Genomic DNA, 18,468 nt, shown 5'->3' on the forward strand with positions numbered 1-18,468 from the left:
GTGTCCGATTTTTCCACAGTTGTAGCAGTTTCCACTAAACCGCTTCTTTCTTGGGTTGTATTTCGGTCCAGAAGCCTTCTTCCTCTTTTTGTTCTCTTCAACAATATTTGCTCCCATTATTTTTGAGTTCCCACAGCCTCTCTTTTCAGCAGCTTTGTTGTCCTCTTCGATTCTCAACCGAACAATGAGATCTTCAAGGGACATCTCCTTGCGTTTGTGTTTCAAGTAGTTTTTGAAGTCCTTCCACAAAGGAGGCAACTTCTCAATCATCGCTGCTACTTGGAATGCTTCATTGATGACAAGACCTTCAATGAAATTTCTGTTAGTAAAAATACTAAGATTACTACTTTCAACATCAATATTAATTTGATTTATACCTTCAGCAAGAAGATCGTGAATAATCACTTGCAATTCCTGGACTTGGGTAATAACAGACTTGCTATCTACCATTTTGTAGTCCAAAAACTTTGCAGCAACAAACTTTTTCAACCCGGCATCTTCAATTTTGTATTTCTTTTCAAGCGCAGTCCACAAATGCTTTTGACGTTTCCACGGCACTGTAGACGTTATACAAAGCATCCTCCAGCCCGCTTAGAATAGAATTCTTGCACAAAAAATCTGAATGCTTCCACGCCTCAATCACGAGAAAGCGTTCAGTTTCTGGAGTTTCATCGGGCAGCACAGGAACATCTTCCTTGATGAACTTCTGGAGACTTAGAGTAGTCAAATAGAAGAACATCTTTTGCTGCCAGCGCTTGAAATCAATCCCGGAAAATTTTTCAGGTTTCTCTGCCGGTGCCAATGCTGCCGGTGTTGTTCGGCTCGTTGAGGCATTGGCAGTCACCGTTGGAACAACTTGGTTCACATTATCATTAGTCATTTCTGTAAAAGAATGATACAAACGCTAAAATCACGTAGATTTTAATAGAGTACAAAACCACATAGGTTTACTCTCCAGAAACACTGAGTACAAATACAGAATATATTAAATTCCTTAAGCTTGTTAGTATACTGTATTTGTAAAATAATTTCTGGAAATATAAATGAACATAAACAGAAATGAACAACAACAGAAATGTACAACAAAATATTAGAAAACCAATTCGAGCCCACTGAATTCACAGTGTTTCCTTAAGGAATTTAATCCCCTCCTAGTACCCAAGGTTATGGATTATTTCCTCCCAGGATAGAACGAATTACACACTGGTGTAGTGGTACTTCAAACCCCAGTGTTTCAACGAACACAAAGTTCGGTAGCAAATCGCACTTACTGTTGCTTTCTTTGAAGTTAAAATATGCAGAAGAAAGGAGAAGAACTCAGAAATTCGTAGTAAAATTCTGAGCAGAATAGTGTTGTATTTATAGCCAAAGTTGGGCTGAAATCTGAAGAGGTGCAACTTCAGAATGGCTGTTTATGCAAAACGGCCACAGCATAAATGCCATTACATAAATGGCCATTTACTCAACAATAAAGAGGGAAAATAAAGAGGGAAATTGAAGGGTAGTTAATTTTCTGTTACCAAAACAGAAAAACGAATTGGATTTAATATTAATATTTAATATTAATATTCTGTTATTAAAATAAATATTTAATAACATTTATGTTAATATTTTACTATTAGCCGAAGCCGAGCCGAGCGAGCGACGACGACGACGACGACGACGGCGCGAGGCTTGCCTTCTTCTCAATTCTTTAAGAGCTAGAAGAAGAGCACTTGCTTATATACCCATAAAAAACCTCTTCCTCTTCCAATATGGCACAATGTCCATTTACCAAGGGGGGAAACTTAAAATTTCACTCAAAAAATTCATTTCCCTCCATTTTCCATTCACCTTCTTTTAAGTATTTAATATATTAATTAAATACATAAAAAACCTAACATATTCTTAAATATAAGGAAAATAATTAAATGGCTATTCTTATATATTAGGAAAATAGTGAAATAACTATTTTGTCCAGTGAAAACTCTATTTTAAAAATACGAAAAAATATTAAATAATGTGAGTTATTGAATAAAATAAAAAGCATAAGTTCTTAAATATGATGAACATTGATCCTTTTTAGCCCGTTAGCTCGATAAATAAATAATAATATAAAATCTTAAAATATACTCTAATATTAGAGTTATACTTTATAAAAAATAACGTAAATATAGGAAGTTGTCATTTATTAGAATTATTATAAAAAGAAAAACAAAAAAAGGACTTCATATGTAGGTTATCATACAAAATTTTTTATCGAATGGTCATATAAAATAAAGGTCACAAAAAATAAGGTAGAAAACCAATGTTTATTGTTATTTTATTATAATATTCAAATTTTAATGATAAAGTTATTTTTTAGACCCTTAAATTATAGTAAAAGAGAAACGATAGCTGAAACAATGGTAACATCGCAATGGAAGGATATCAGAATGGAAGTTTAGATTTGCATTGAATGGCAAATACTCACGTTAGTTTTGATTTAATAAATATATTACACGTCATATAATTCTATATATTAAGATTTTTACATAGTTCAAATAAAAAAAATATAATAAGTAAATTTCAACTAATTTTAACGTCCTAAAAGTAAAAAAAATAATTAAATGATTATTTTGAGTGTAAAATTAAATTTTAAATTAATTTTCTTGATTTCTTTTTATGCTTCTTATATTTGTCGAAGGATATCTAACAATGGAAATGTAGCTTTTCTTTGGATGGAAAATTACTCACGTTAGGTTTCATACTTAATGTGTTACATGTTGCCAAATATTATGACTTTTTACTTATATACTTCAAAAAAGGATTAAGGAAAGATATAATAAGAAAAATCTTAGGTGATTTTAAAGTCCTAAAAAAATTAGGAGAAATAATGAAATGACTAAATTGTCTAGTATGAAATCAAGTTTTAAAGGGTAAAAAAGGCGAACAACATTTCGCTAAAGGCCTTCGTGCTTTTAATATATACTAGTATCTATGAACGTGCGTTGCACGTTAATAATGGCACATGATAGTTTAAAATTTATTTATATGAAGGAATAATAAAATTTAATTAATGAGGGAAATTTTATGTATAATATTACAACAATCATCTACATGCCGAAAAATATTATTACATTAGCATAATACATGAATTTAATATATAAGGACATCATCAAAACTTACACAAATGATCAATTTTGTCATGTTAGTTAGATAATTTTGTATTTCCTCCTCTGGTCCACTTCAAGTAATTTCTTGGTTGCTTTCACACATATTAAGAAATTCACCTTTTAGCATTAATTAACAAAATAATTAACTATATTAACCTAGTGGATCGGAGAGAGTATATTTCAAAAGTATTTAATGTGACGGTATCTTACTGAACACTTCTTTGTGGAGGATATATTTTTGTGTGTATATTTCCTCCTAATGATTTAGTTACTTTGCCTTAACCAAAACTCTTGTTGTCGATCTTGATATCCCTCTTGAAAGTATAATATACAGTTGTTCATGCAAGAAAGCATATTGCGATAAATATAGTCTAATATTTAGGATGTTTGTCATTGTGCTTTATTTATTATATTTACAAAAAACAAACATACTAAAAGTTATTTTCACACAAATTTAAAAGGATATTCCTTAGTTTCGGAAGTGCAAAGTTGAATTCAGGGATAAGAATATACTTAGAAGCACATTGACCAGTATCAAAATTTTTGCATGTATGATGTTACTGTCAAAACTTCTATATACCATATGTGTGCTATTACATAAGCTATTCGGTGTATCTAAGTTTTCAGTAGCATGACATGCATATTTTTCTTCAAAATCAATCTACATACAATGGAATATCAATTTTAACTTAGTCTGTTATATATACAGTGACACTAACATACGTAAGAAACAACAAACATGTATGGTAGAAGACCATTTGATATTAAAGTATTTAAGTATTCTTCTCGGTAGTAATTATTGATATCATTTTTGCTGAGTAAAAAACTGAAAAATATTTTAGTTTTACTATAAAAATTTTGCAATCAACATTTTATTTAGTTGATCAACATATTTATTTTTTCTACCTAAGATAGCTTTCTAATTCTATCATGCGATTTGCACAAATTGCGTTTTAATCTATTAACAGAAATATTTCTCTTATTAAATGCATTACTATTATCATTGGGGTTGCTAACCAAGTGTTCAGGAAGAACCAAACAATCTTTTATTGGATTCTCTTCTTCGTTTCCGACACGAAGCAGTAAGACACCGAATACTGGATCTATTCTTACTTTATATTTCTTGTGAGTTGAATCTTTTTCATTTGAGGCCAGAGGTATAACTTTGGCAAGCCAGCTTTTACAGTCTCTGCTTTTATCATTTTGGAACTACTGGTAGTACTTGACAGAAATCACCTCCCAAACTATTAATTTGTCACCAAACGGTTCATTAATATCCAGTATATCTCTAGAACTACGGGCAATTATTTCGATCGTTTGACACTTAGCCGTAAGTGCTTCATCTCATATTATCAATTTTACTTTCCTTAATAACTTTAGCACCATTGCTCTGCTTTGATATATTTGTGATGGTTATTTAAGTTGTTTGAAGAGGTATATCAAATCTAAAATGGGCGGCTTCACAATAAAATCGTTGTTGGTATACCACTTGCTATTATTGTTAACAGTATCATACCTCTTGATATGATATTTGCAAGTAATGCATGACATAGAAATATTATTCTGATTCCGTCGGACGCATCTACATAATAATCCGCTATACCAGAGTCGACTCTTTATGATATAGTATTAAAAGCTTGTTCTTGTTTAGGATTTAGCTTTGATTGTGCTTCCTAAGACACTTATATATCATTTTGATTCTTAATAATATACTAACTATTTTACTTTGTGTTCTAAATTTTTTAATCTCTAAAGCTCTTTTTATGGAATAAATCTATGTATCCTAAGATTTTTTTTATAACTTGAATAAGAATTTTACTCATATGATGAATTTAAAAAATAATTGAATTGGATTCTCTTGCTAAATAATTAACTAAAAGATTTAATTTTATTCTATGTTGATTCAGATCTTAATATTAGTTCATCTATTGTTTTGAATATTTAATCTTAATTATAATTTTATCCACCGTAAAGTTTATTTTTAAAGAGTAAAAGATTGATATGACATTTCACTTTTAGATCTTTATGTTTGAAGGATCATTAGCGGTATTGACTCTTACCAACTATTTTTTTCTCTTTCTCACACATTTATATTCTTAAATATTTTTTTACTTGTTGATAATTGAGTGTTTTTCGGTATTACACGGAAAATTGATTTTAAAAAATATTATTTGAGTAGGAAAATAATTTAAATATAATATAGAAAAAATATTATTGTAGGAATTTTTTTCCTCAATTTCAACTCTTTATGCAGTCTATTTAGTATTACTTTTATTTTTTTGGTATTAAAAATTATGGAGTGATAATGTATTGCTAATACGGAGGAGTCTTATAAAATTGATTGAATTAAACCTTCCTACATGTTTTTAATAAGAATTTAATAGATAAAATTTTATTAAGTTTAAAATATTAAAAATTATCATAGACGGTATTGTAGTCTAAAAAACAAGTTATTGCAGTTATGTCCTTTCGCTATGGATTTTCCATTTAATATTTTATGACTATTTAGTTTATTAATATTGTATTTGTGCTTTTTATAATAATATAGCTCTCCTTTTTCAAAATCGATTTGCACAATATAATACATTCTCAAATTTGTCCAAAAAATAAGTTATTGCACATATGCACTTTCCCTATAGTTCTTCCATTTAATACTTTAGGGCTATTTTGGTCTATTAATATTGTATTTATTACATTCTCAAATTTAATTAGTAATAAGACATTATAATACGTTTTCAAATTGAATTAGTAATAGAAATTTTTAAGAGGTATCCTAAAATTAATAGGATTAATGACTAAAAATGTCTCTACACTGAAAGTTTATATTAAAAAGAAACATAATAGGATACATGCTATTAGGTAACAAAAGGAATGCTAATAGGAAGGATACGTGCTAAAATTATTAGGTAACAAAAGGAATGCTAATATATTCTAATAGGATTCCTAAAGATTTAATATTATGTCTTAAAACTAATAGGATTATAAGGCTAATATCTAGAATTCTGGTTATGTCCTTTTATTATGAGTTATTATGCTTAATATTAAAAGGTTATTTTTGTAAACCGACATTGTATTCATGCTTTTATAATATATATATATATATATATATATATATATATATATATATATATATATATATATATATATATATATATATATAATTCCAACATATTTTGGGAGAGCTTCATGAGCGTTTGTCCGTTCCAATGCCTAGATCTGAGCTATACTCTGTGAGGACCAAACGGGCGTAATAGCCTTGCCTTGCCATTGGATCTCTTTTTTTGTTTGTATGATTAGGAATATCAATGACAACCTCTCAATTGTCACCGTTGGCCTAGGGGTGCCAAACGTGCGGATCAGGCCAGATATAGAAGGATCGAAAACGGATAATATAAAAACGGATAAATCATAATACGGATAAAAAATGGATTAACCGGCGTATAATATAGATATCCATATTATCCATGGCTTCTTGAATATGACCGCTTTTTGGAGAATTCTTAGTCTACAAACTTGAGGTACCTCAAATTTGAGGTTTATAAATGTAAAAGTTAATCCCATTAGTTATCCATTTTCTAAGTGGATAATATGGTTCTTATCCATATTTGACCCGTTTAAAAAGTTTATTATCCAACAAATTTTTTAATGAATAATATGGATGGATAACTATTTTCTTTTAACCATTCTATCACCACTAGTCTGGCTTCTTTTGCTATCATAGTAAAACCTAGTGTAGTCGGGACCGATCATATTCACATGTAGTCGCCAACACCTAGTGTTGTGGGGACCGACAGGGGCAAATCCAGAATAATAACTACGGCTTCCCGTGAACCCAGTAGCTTTTGTCTAGATCATATATTGTATTGAAAAATTTATTAAATATATAAGAATATTTAGTTTGGAACCCACTTCGTTAATCTAGTTATGATTATATTTTAACTTAAGATTCTTTAGGAACCCATAAACTTAAAATTATGAATCCGTCGCCCGATCGTATTCGGACGACGAAGTTTACACTCCCCCGAAACAAATGACCCCAACTTGATTGCTTCTGGAATCCAAAATTTAATTCATATATTTAGTGGCAACTCTAGGTCGTACAAGTGTTCCATAAAGATTTTTGTGTTTTACCTTCAAAAAGATCTCCAACCACTCTTAGTCATTATCTAGCCAAGAAGATAAAGAGTGTTACCAAGAGAACAAGATCACAAATAGAATTACACCAAACAAGGTTACCAAAAACATAATATTCTAGATATATAATCAAGAACCAATAATCAAGACTAATGGCATTTCAACAAGATCAATGGTTTGGTATATTGTAGTGTAAAATTAGGAAAGAGAAAAATGGAAGATATATAGATAAAGTGCATAAACTTAGATACAAAAAGTTTGATTATTCTACAACAACTTTATTACATTCATCAAATTCCATAACACAACCTACACAAAACATCCTTATTTCCATTGTTCCATAGCCAAGATTTTACAGCTTGCTGGTAATATTAATGTTCCTAACTTTAGATGGTTTTGGAGTTGCATCTTTTGGTACAACAATGGTGAGAACACCATTCTCCACTTGAGCTTTGATTTGATCCACCTTCACATTTTCCGGCAGCTCAATTTCCCTTGAGAAATCTCCCTTTCCTCCGCCTCTCTCCGCCACATGCCACACTATCTCCTTCTCTTTTCCATGGAATTCGTCTTTCTTGCCGCCACCCACCGCCTTCACTACTAGTACATTCCCATCTTCAACTTGCACCTTTATGTCCTCCTTGCTATACCCTGTCAAATTCATTTCACAACTTTGCATAAACCGTTTCGACGATTGCATCGTGAACGAAATCAAGAGTGGATCTATAGTACAACAACTACTATTGATGGCCCTGTGCCTCTTTTCCTATGTGATCTTCTACAACTAGCAATTTTATTGAGAAACTTCTACATAATTATGTGAATGACTTCGCTTCTCAGGAAATTCGTGCAACGGAAGATCCTGAATTTGAGGCTTTATACACCAAAAATATTCTCTTAAACGAAGGTACTCGAGGCCAGCCTCATGAAAACCTTATATTCCCTGGGAGGTTCTACCAGGTGGAAACACTCCTTAATGGAGCTTTAGCCTTAGCTGGTTGTGACCAAGAAACCACTGGTTTCGCTTTGGTGGGCTAGGAATGCCCGACTTATCAATTTATGTCCTCCTTGCTATACCCTATCAAATTTATTATAAATTTGCATGAACCCTTTAAAAGATTGAATCCTAAACGAAATCAAGAGCAAATTTATAAAAGCACAACAATTATTATGCCTCAATCTAAGACACGTTATGGTATACTATAATTTATATGAATCCTCACTATTAATCTATATGTTAAAATTTTAAAATATATGTTTAAAGACCGATTCCAACTTGTTTGGGACTAAGACATAATTATTATTATTTATAAGTATTAAGTTCTAACACATTGAAATAAGATCAAACCAATGATTGTATGAGTAATAGCATATTGCATATCGACGAACTCATCACAGTTAATTATGATAATTTTATTGCAATTGTTTCACACTGAACTGGATAGAAAATCATAAATTAATCCATTCAACCTTTAAAGATCTTTATACTGAATTCACACTTCCAAATTGTAAAAAAGACAGCTTGGTGCACGAAATATTTTGTGTTTCCGTAAAATCCGGAGAAAAGTCGCACTCCGAAGAGATTTAATGTAAGTAGTGTACCCGGTGCAAGCATCACTAGCTAAAATTTAATATCCCTAAAATTTAGTAATTTTCACATAAATATCCGTCTCGTGCAGAAAATACTTTTCAGTTGAACTCAGTTACCGGAAGGCTGCATCCGAGGGCGGAGCTAGCCCGTCGCTTACGGTTCGGCCAAATTCAGTAGCTTTTGTACAGACTCTATATTATCTTGTACAATTCATGAAGTACATTATTACTTTAGAAATCTAGTAGTAACTTAAAAGAACTAAAAGCACAAATTCATAAGCTTCATGGCTCCGCCTCTTACCGCATCCTCCTTTATTTTCTAAGGTCTATTTCGTAGTGTAAGATCCCTCTTTTACTATATGAATCAAAGAATTTCCCATCCAACTCAACTTATACATATACATATGTAGTTAATTTTTCACAAAACATATATAATCATATTGATTTCGAACCTATTTCATAAAAAAATTGAGTTCTTAAAATATATATAATACGCACTAACCTGGGACGTTGATTTTGAAGATGTGTGCATTAGGAGATTCAACCCAATCCAGAAGAGCAGCAGAACCAGAAGAGGTGCGGAAAATTGTGGGACTCAATAAGAATCGTCTGAATGGGTCACTAAAAAGCGCCATTTTTTCTCCTTTTTTTCGTCTCTGAGTTTTCTTTTATTTATTTTACTTTGAAGAGAAGAGTCTTATAAAAAGGAATGGAGATTTAAATGGAGTATTTTCTGGAAGTTCTGGAAGGTTCTGCTTGGCTTATCGTTTTGGTACATTGGAGAAGATGATCTAAGAGATGATCAGCTGTAGAGATCCCTATAGTTATTGCTGTGGTCTTGAGTTAAAATTGGAGTTGGGCTTTTATTTGATTTGGTTTGGACTTGAACTTTGAATCAGACATCTTGATCTAGTAATGGCCCAGTACTGCTGCACGTTCGGAAATATTTGCACCACATGGCCTTCTTTTGAGGCAAATGTTTAAATTCTGTCCATGTGAGCTCAGCGAGCTAAATTTCGCATCAACAAGCAGTTGGATGGATATATCCCTTTTTTTTTTTGGTTAAATGCTTAAATTTTATTTAACCAAGAAATAATATTTACATCCACTAGTTCTTTTTTTTTTTTTTAACTCTAGAACTAGATTCTATCTATTACAATTCTGAACATTCTCAGCTATCATTTTCTGTTTACTCATCTATCCCTCATTTTCTATACTCATTCTATACTATACTTGGATAATTCTTTAGTCTTGCTAGTTCTTTCTGCCATTTCCTTTCATTCTGTCCAGCCAGGTGCAATTCCAGAGCTATATCTTTTATCTTCTGCCTGGCTTCTACTGCTTTTCCTTGGAATCTTCTGCTGTTCCTCTCTATCCAAACATGATACACCATGGCTGTGAATAAGAACACTCGTATTTCTCCACAGGTTCTGCTTGGATTTCTGCTTGTCAGCCATTTAATCTCATCATCCCATGTACCAATCTGATGTTTTTCATGCAGCCAATTAACCAGTGTATACCATATTGTTTTGGCATATCTGCATCCAAACCATATGTGCTCCATTGATTCTTCCTCATTTGTATCACATAGTACACATTCAGTGTCAACTATATTGCCCCATCTTCTTAGTCTGTCCACTGTGGCTAGTTTTCTGTGAGCTGCTAACCAAAGTATGAAGCTATGCTTTGGTATTGCTTTCGATCCTGCTATAATCTTCTTCCACTAGACCTTCTGGAACTGAGGCCTCATTGTAATATATAGCTTTTTGATGCTAAACTTACCATTTCTTTGGTATTGCTTCAGCTCATTTCTTGAGTGTTTTTCCAGAAACCATTGCCTAGTATCAAAAACTTTTTTCACTATCCAACAGGCTTGTTTAGGAGAGTCCATGGCCATCACATCTTTATCTTTTACATAATAACTATGGACCCATTGAATCCATAGTGTATCTTCTTTGCACTAATGGCCCATAACAATTTGCACAATGCAACTTTGTTCCATGCATAGATGTCCAGAATATTTAATCCTCCTGCTGACACTGGCATACAAATTGTGTCCCATGCTACCAATGCTCTCCTTGAAAGATCACTTTTCCCTGTCCACAAAAAGGTTCTGCATACAGTAACAATCATCTTGAGTATCTTCTTTGGCAACAGAAATACTTGTGCCCAGTATGTTTGCACCTCAAATATCACACTCTTCAGTAATTGGAACCTTCCACTATATGATAACCATTTTGTTGTCCAGCAGTTTATCCTTGCTGTTATCTTTTCTATCAAGGGCATACACTGCTGCACTGACAGCTTTTTTGAGGAAAGTGGAACACCAAGATATCGAAATGGTAATTCTCCTAGAGTGAACTGCATCTCATTCAGTATCCTCTCCTTGAATTCCTTTGTAACACCTGCAATGTATAGGGCACTTTTCTCTAGATTGGCCTTCAACCCTGATACCTCTGAGAAGTGGTTGAAACTTTCCAGCATCAATTTGATAGACACTTCATCTGCTCTTGAACAAAGAATTAAATCATCTGCAAAACAAATGTGAGTAATATTATTCCTGGAACACCTTGGATGATGATTGAAGTCTGGATTGTCTTTTAACTTCTTTAGAGCTCTGTTCAGGTACTCCATCACAAGTACAAAAAGGTAAGGAGACATTGGGTCTCCTTGCCTTAGCCCTTTCTTCCCTTGGAATCTGTTTTTTAACCCTCCATTTAGGATCAAAGAATAACTAACAGTAGTTACACATACCATAATCATCTCCACAAACTTCATAGGCATACCATACTCTATCAATATCATTCTAAGGAAAGGACATTCAACTGAGTCATAGGCTTTCCTGATATCTATCTTGATACAACATCTTGGTGACACTCCCTTCTTGTTGTACCCTTCTACCATCTCATGTGGTATGATCACATTGTCCAGTATGTTCCTTCCTTCAATAAAAGCTGATTGTGATTCTCCTACAATTGAGTCTACCACCAGTTTCAATTTTGCTGTGATGATTCTTGATATGATCTTGTATATAGTTGTGCAGCATGCAATAGGTCTAAACTCTTTGACTGAGTTTGGGTTGGCTACTTTTGGGATCAGTGTTAATGTTGTACAGTTAACACTCTTCAATAGCTTCCCATTGCTAAAGAATTCTAGTACAGCTGCTCTGACCTCATCCCCAATTGTAGACCAGTATTCCTTAAAAAATTCTGCAGTAAAACCATCTATCCCTGGTGCTTTGTCATTTGGTAACTCCTTCACAGCTTTGTCAACATCTTCTCTTGTTATTTTACAACTCAGCATCTTCTGTTGCTCCTTTGTGAGACAGTGTCCATTCCTAGCTATGTCCAGCTCAATGCATGGTAGTTCAGCTGCTGCACATCCCAGTAAGTTCTGAAAGAAGCTTTTGAACTCATCTTCAATCTGCTTTGGTTCTGTTACTCTTTCTCCCTGTTCATTACAAATGGAAGCAATTCTGTTTCTAGACTGTCTGTTCTTTAGCTGAGCATTAAAAAATTTGGAATTTCTGTCACCTGCTTTTATCCACACTGCTCTAGATTTTTGTCTTAACACTTGTTTATGTATTCCCTCCCATTTCTCTGCTTGCATTATCATTTCCTTTTCCTGTTCAATTAGCTGCTGATTCAGAGGATCATTGTCAATCTGTTTTTGGATATTCTGCAACTCCATTCTGATTTTCTCCACCTTCTTTTCTAATGAGTTCATCTCTTTATTCATCAGCTTTGCTCTGTCCTGTATTCTTTGTAGTTTGGTCCATATGGAATGCATAGTATGCCCTTCAATTCTTTGGTTCCATATCTCTTGCACACTCTCTTGAAATTCCTTTTGGTTTATCAGTACATTATATAGTCTAAAAGGTTTTTTGAAGTAACTTCTTTTCACCTCAGCATTTATTTCAATAGGAGAGTGGTCTGAAACACCCGGTACCTCATAAACTGCTTTTAGACTACTATATTTAGTAAACCAAGATGCATTTCCAAACACCCAATCAATGTTACTGTATATTCTTTCTCCAGCATCTCTTTTGTTGCACCACGACCACTGACACCCTTTTCTATTCAATTGCCCCACTCCAATATCCTTTATACAATTCTGAAAATCTACTATCTCATTTTGATGTATAGGCTGACCATTTATTCTATCATTGACAGATAGAACACTGTTAAAGTCTCCTATCACCAACCAAGACTCATGCATATTACTATAAATCATCCTTAGTTGATCCCATAGTTCCTTCCTTTCATGTAACTTGTTCTTGCCATACACAAATGTAATACAGCATTCAAATTGGGAGTCCTTATCCTTCACTTGACAATGGATCACTTGAGTAGTGACCATCAGGATGTTGACCTGCACCTTAGCATCTTTCCAGAATAACCATAGTCTACCAATAGGATTTATCTGTTCATCTGAAAATATCTGCCAGTCATTTCCAAACTTCCTTTTAACTTTACTAACACTCCTAGGTCTTTATCTTTGTCTACGAGGCACGTCCTAGTAGAGTAATATTTACTTTTTCAGCAGTAGTACGGCCTTGTAGTTTTCTCTGTCTTAGTAGGGTCTTATTCACGTCCCTCTTATACNCTAACACTCCTAGGCTTTATCTTTGTCTCAAGGCAGCCTAGTAGAGTAATATTATTTTTCAGCAGATAGGCCTTGAGTTTTCTCTGCTTATAGGGCTTATTCAGCCCTCTTATATTCCATGCACTTATTCTCATGGGGGATTTTCCTCATTGAGGTCAATCCCTTCAGCCCTTCTAACAGTGCTGCTAGGCTCTTGTATTCTCAATGACTGTATCTGTTAGTCATTAACAACTTTTCTATTTCATGACCATTCAGTACTTTTTTGTTGCTTGCCTTCATCTGTTGCTTTCCTTTAGATCTTTGCTGTGGCTGAAAAGTCTCCTCTTGAGTTTCACTGTTATGACTTTCTTGTTGTTCCTTCCCTTGATTAGTCATCTCCTTATCCTGTGATATTGCTTTTTCCTGCACCTTTGCTGTTCCTCCTTGCTCCACTGTGGCTTTTACTTTCCATTGCATCTTCTTTTGTTGCTTCATCCCAGCTTGTCTATTCTGTTTCTCTTCTCTGTATTTTTGTTTCTCACTTGGGGCTTTTTCACAATTGACTTCATGTTTGCCTATTTGGAAGCAAGCATCACAGAAGTCTGGTTTCCATTCATACTCTAGTACCTGTTCCCTGTATATACCCTCTTCCTCTTCAATTACCAATACATTTGGCAACTCCTGTGATATATCCATTTCAATCAACATCCTAGCATAAGAAATTCTTTCACCTTCTTCAGTTTGCCTATCAGAGCATATAGGTTTTCCAATACAGCTTGCTATTCGACCTAAATTTTCCTTTGTCCAATACTCTATTGGCAGCCCTGGGAACATCACCCAAATTGGAATGTTCCTGGTTTTCTCCTTGCTCATTTGGAATTTAGGTTCCCATTGCTTCAATATCATTGGTCGATTATTAAAAGTATATGGTCCTTTCTGTATAACTAATTTCTTATCATCTTTGGATTCAAATTTGAAAACAAAATATCCATCATCATGTAGGAAAACTTGTGGAGTTGCTACAAAGTTCCACACACCATACACAAACTTAAGCATATCTTTAAACGATGGATTTCCTCCCAATACATACCCAATTAGCGATGCCTGCCATTTCTGAATTTGCTCCTTGACTTCAATTTGATTCAATCTAACCATCTTCACTCCATCCTTGACAATTGGGGGGTAATACTCCAATTGCATCCCCTGTCGTTGAGATCTATTACCTTTAACCACTTCAGCTAGGTTTATCTCTGCTCCCTCAGAATTTGGCTTCTGATTTGATAGCATAAGTTTCCTAGCTTCTTTCGCCATTTCCGTCTCATTTGGTGCAGGATCTGCAGGAGTCTTCACTATCGGAGCTGCCTGTGCTTGAATTGCCACCGGTTCCTCCGATTTCTTCCTCTCTTGTCCATGTATAACAGTTGGAGCACTCCCCATGCCTTTCATCCAATGGAACAGTTGCACTGAATCTAGAGCTTGGGGAATCCCCGTTTCTGGTGTAACTAGTCTGGTATTTTCATCCTCTGCCTTATCTTCCTCGTCTACTGTCGATTCCTTAGCTTTGGTGTTCTTCTTCCTCTGTCTCGCCATCTCCACCAATGCACGTTAGCAGACCTTGCTTAACGTGAGCCGAGAGAGATGACTTTGCTTAACGTGCGCCGAGAGAGAGAGAGAGATGATCGGGCTTAATAACATCTAATATGGATATATCCCTTTGTTTTTGAAGATTTAACCTAAATAGTTATCCATCCAACCACTTAAATTAAAAATAATTAGCATATATATATATATATTGTGTGTGTGTGTATAATCAGATATAATCAATATCTAATTTATGTATACCTAATAAAAAAGTAAATAGTGAATCCAGGCGGCTATTTAGGTAAAGATCCCTTTTTTTTTGTATTTAGTACAAATCAAAATTGTACGTACATAAAGGCAAAAAAAAAACACTAACTGATGGACATGATGCCCAACCATCAGGATCTAAAGAAGCCAACCATATCATCTCATAGCTACACCATGATTACCTGATGACAAACGGGCGAGTCGGGTTGGATATGAGCGGGTCGAAAATGGGATAATGCCAAAAACGGATAAATTATCCGATTTGACCCATATTTAATACGGATAAAAAATGGATTAGCCGACGGATAATATGGATATCCATATTATCCATGGCTTCTTGAATATGATCATTTTTGGGAGAATTCGTAGTCTCCCAAACTTGAGGAACCCCAAATTTGAGTCTTTACAAATGTAAAGATTAAACCTATTAGTTATCCATTGGTTATCCATTTTCTAAGTGGATAATATGGTTCTTATCCATATTGGACCCATTTTTATGAAAGTTCATTATCCAACCATTATTTAATGGATAATATGAGTGGATAACTTTCTTTTAACCATTTTGCCACCACTAGCTACCTACTACAACCACAAAAATTAAGGTAGAAAATTTAAGTGATCAAGTTTTGTAGCTTATCTTGCATGCATTGTTCCTCTGCAACATACTTCCTGGACAATTTGTTTTAAAACATGCTTCGAATCTGACTACGTGTTTTGGAATACCCTTTGGTTCCTTTCTCTCCAAATGTAGTGCACTCACTGCAAGTGCCATTCTATATATCTCTACCTCAGCTCTTCTTACTCTTGCATGGATATATCCTTTTTTCTGCATACAAATTTAACTCACTAGGCTAACATCGTTTAGTACATAGGATAAGGATAATAATTTCCGAATTTTGGGATTGTATTTTTAGGTATTAATTAATTTCGGGACAAATTTTACACAAAAATTGTGGAATTAGCTCCAAGGTTTAACGTTGATTCATTCCATGAACAATTTATCCCATATAGAAGGTGGGATAACTAATTTCATGGAATATCGCGCCATTATATCAAACGACCCCTTAGTATATTAGAGATTGTCACGATCCAAGTTCTCCCTCCGTGAACTGTCGTGACGGCACCTAGTCCCTGCGACTAGGTAAGCCTCACAATTTGCGGAAAAAGGAAAATAAAATACGAAACTAGCAAAATACGAATAATATAATAGAGAATTTTAAGAATGCCGCTCGGTATTTACAATTTCACCCTCTCAAACTGAACACAAGGCAATCCCAAAACCCGAAATCTCATGAAATCACAAGCTATGGAAAACTACATAGTGTTCTAACTCCAGAATGTCTAATCAAAAGTAAATACAGGAAGTCTAAAGCTAAAGGGAACAATAGAGAGGGACTCCTGGATCTGCGGACGCGGTAGATATACCTCGAAGTCTCTGATATCGATTGCCTCACTGATAGAACGGCTGAGCAGCGGCACCTGGATCTGCATACAAAAACATATGCAGGAAAGGGAATGAGTACACCACAGCGGTACCCAGTAAGTGCCAAGCCTAACCTCGGTCGAGTAGTGACGAGGAAGGTCAGGGCCCTACTGGTTATATATATATATATAACAAGGTAAGCAGTATGAAATGAAGCAGTATGATTAAAGTACTAACTGTCGTTAAAGAATAAAGCACAGAAGGAATATAACTCAGTACACAGAGATAGCAACATGGGGATCTACCAAGATATCGTCCCAAAGTCCCAAACGTAAATGTGTGGGGGGATCTACCAGAATACCGATCCGTAGTCCCAAAGTAAATATCCAATACAGGAGAATCTATCAGGTGCTGTCCCATAGTCCCAATTATAAATGTGCAGGGGGATCTACCGGAGTACCGATCGCTAGTGCCAAAGTAAATATCCAGTACAAGGAAATCTACCGGGTGCTATCCCGTAGTCCCAAATATAAATATGCAAGGGGATCTATCGGAATACCGATCCGTAGTCCCAAAGTAAACATGCAAGGGGGATCTACCGAAATACCGATCTGTAGTCCCAAAGTAAACACACAACAGTCTCAAGAAAGAATCTACAGTTCTATTCAAGTTCATACCAAGAAAAGTAGAGATTTCTATTCTAAACATGCTGCACAGATTTCAAGTAGACAGTTTAAGCAGATAATACAGTTAAGTCACTTAAGCATGCTTTCCTAAGCTAAACGGTAGGCTTTAAATACAAGTAGTGCTCAACAAAAAGGGAAACACAGATATTTACTTAAATGAAAATGGGGGTTTTCAGCAATTAGCACGTGTACGCACTCGTCACCTCACGTACACGGCACTCATATAACAACAGTACCTAAATCCTAAGGGGAGTTCCCCCCACACAAGGTTAGGCAAGCCACTTACCTCGAACCAGCTCAATCAACTCGAAATCACGTTCTTGCCACGAGTACCCGACTTCAAATGGCCCAAATCTATTCAAATTAATTGCAAAATGTAAATATAACTTCAAGTAACTAATTCAACTAATTAATTCGAAGCTAACACGCGAAATTAAGAAAATCGCCCAAAAAGTCCACCGGGCCCACGTCTCGGAATCGGATAAAATTTACAAAACTAGAATCCTTACGCTCTCACGAGTTCATGCATACCAAATACATCAAGATCCGACCACAAACAACCCCTCAAACCCCAAATCAAAGTCTCCAATTTCAAACCCTAATCCCCCAATTTTAACCGCCATTTTCCATAAATTCCTTGTCAAATCAGTGAAATAACACCATATAAATGAGTTTTGTTCCAAAAATCTTACCTCCTCGAAACTCCCTTGAATTCTCTCTCAGATGTCTCCCAAAAAGCTTCAATCCCGGATAAGAATTGGTGAAATAGAGCTGAAAATTGCGAAGGAACCCTTACATAGGCTCTGGCCCAGGGATTCTGCACCTGTGGCCTCAATTGCGCTTCTGCGGATAGCATCTGCGATAAAGACAACCGCATCTGCGGTTTTTCGTTAAATGCACTGGGACCGCACCTGCGCCCATCTACCTGCACCTGCGGTCCCGTAGGTGCGATAAAGCACCCGCACCTGCGGCTTCTGACTTTCCCTCATCTGGCCGCATCTGCGGCTGACCACACGCTTCTGTAGTTCCGCACCTGCGGTCCCTTATCCGCATGTGCGGTTATGACAGG

The 18,468-nt window shown here is 34.9% G+C and overlaps 2 protein-coding genes across 2 annotated transcripts; both read right to left on the reverse strand.

Moving 5' to 3' along the window:
- Positions 1-7,464: 7,464 nt before the first annotated feature.
- LOC109206223 (15.7 kDa heat shock protein, peroxisomal) lies at positions 7,465-9,665 on the reverse strand. The gene is made up of 2 exons (XM_019369027.1): positions 9,361-9,665; positions 7,465-7,919 (listed from the first exon to the last, which is right to left on the reverse strand). The coding sequence occupies exons 1-2, from the start codon at positions 9,491-9,493 to the stop codon at positions 7,621-7,623; spliced, it is 432 nt and encodes a 143-aa protein (XP_019224572.1). The 5' UTR covers positions 9,494-9,665; the 3' UTR covers positions 7,465-7,620.
- A 415-nt stretch (positions 9,666-10,080) lies between these two features.
- On the reverse strand, positions 10,081-10,755 carry LOC109206220. The gene is made up of 2 exons (XM_019369023.1): positions 10,641-10,755; positions 10,081-10,517 (listed from the first exon to the last, which is right to left on the reverse strand). Exons 1-2 carry the CDS (start codon positions 10,753-10,755, stop codon positions 10,081-10,083), a joined length of 552 nt encoding a protein of 183 aa, XP_019224568.1.
- Positions 10,756-18,468: the final 7,713 nt, after the last annotated feature.

Source organism: Nicotiana attenuata, unplaced genomic scaffold (genome assembly GCF_001879085.1).
Source record: "Nicotiana attenuata strain UT unplaced genomic scaffold, NIATTr2, whole genome shotgun sequence".
NCBI classification, from domain to species: Eukaryota; Viridiplantae; Streptophyta; class Magnoliopsida; order Solanales; family Solanaceae; genus Nicotiana; species Nicotiana attenuata.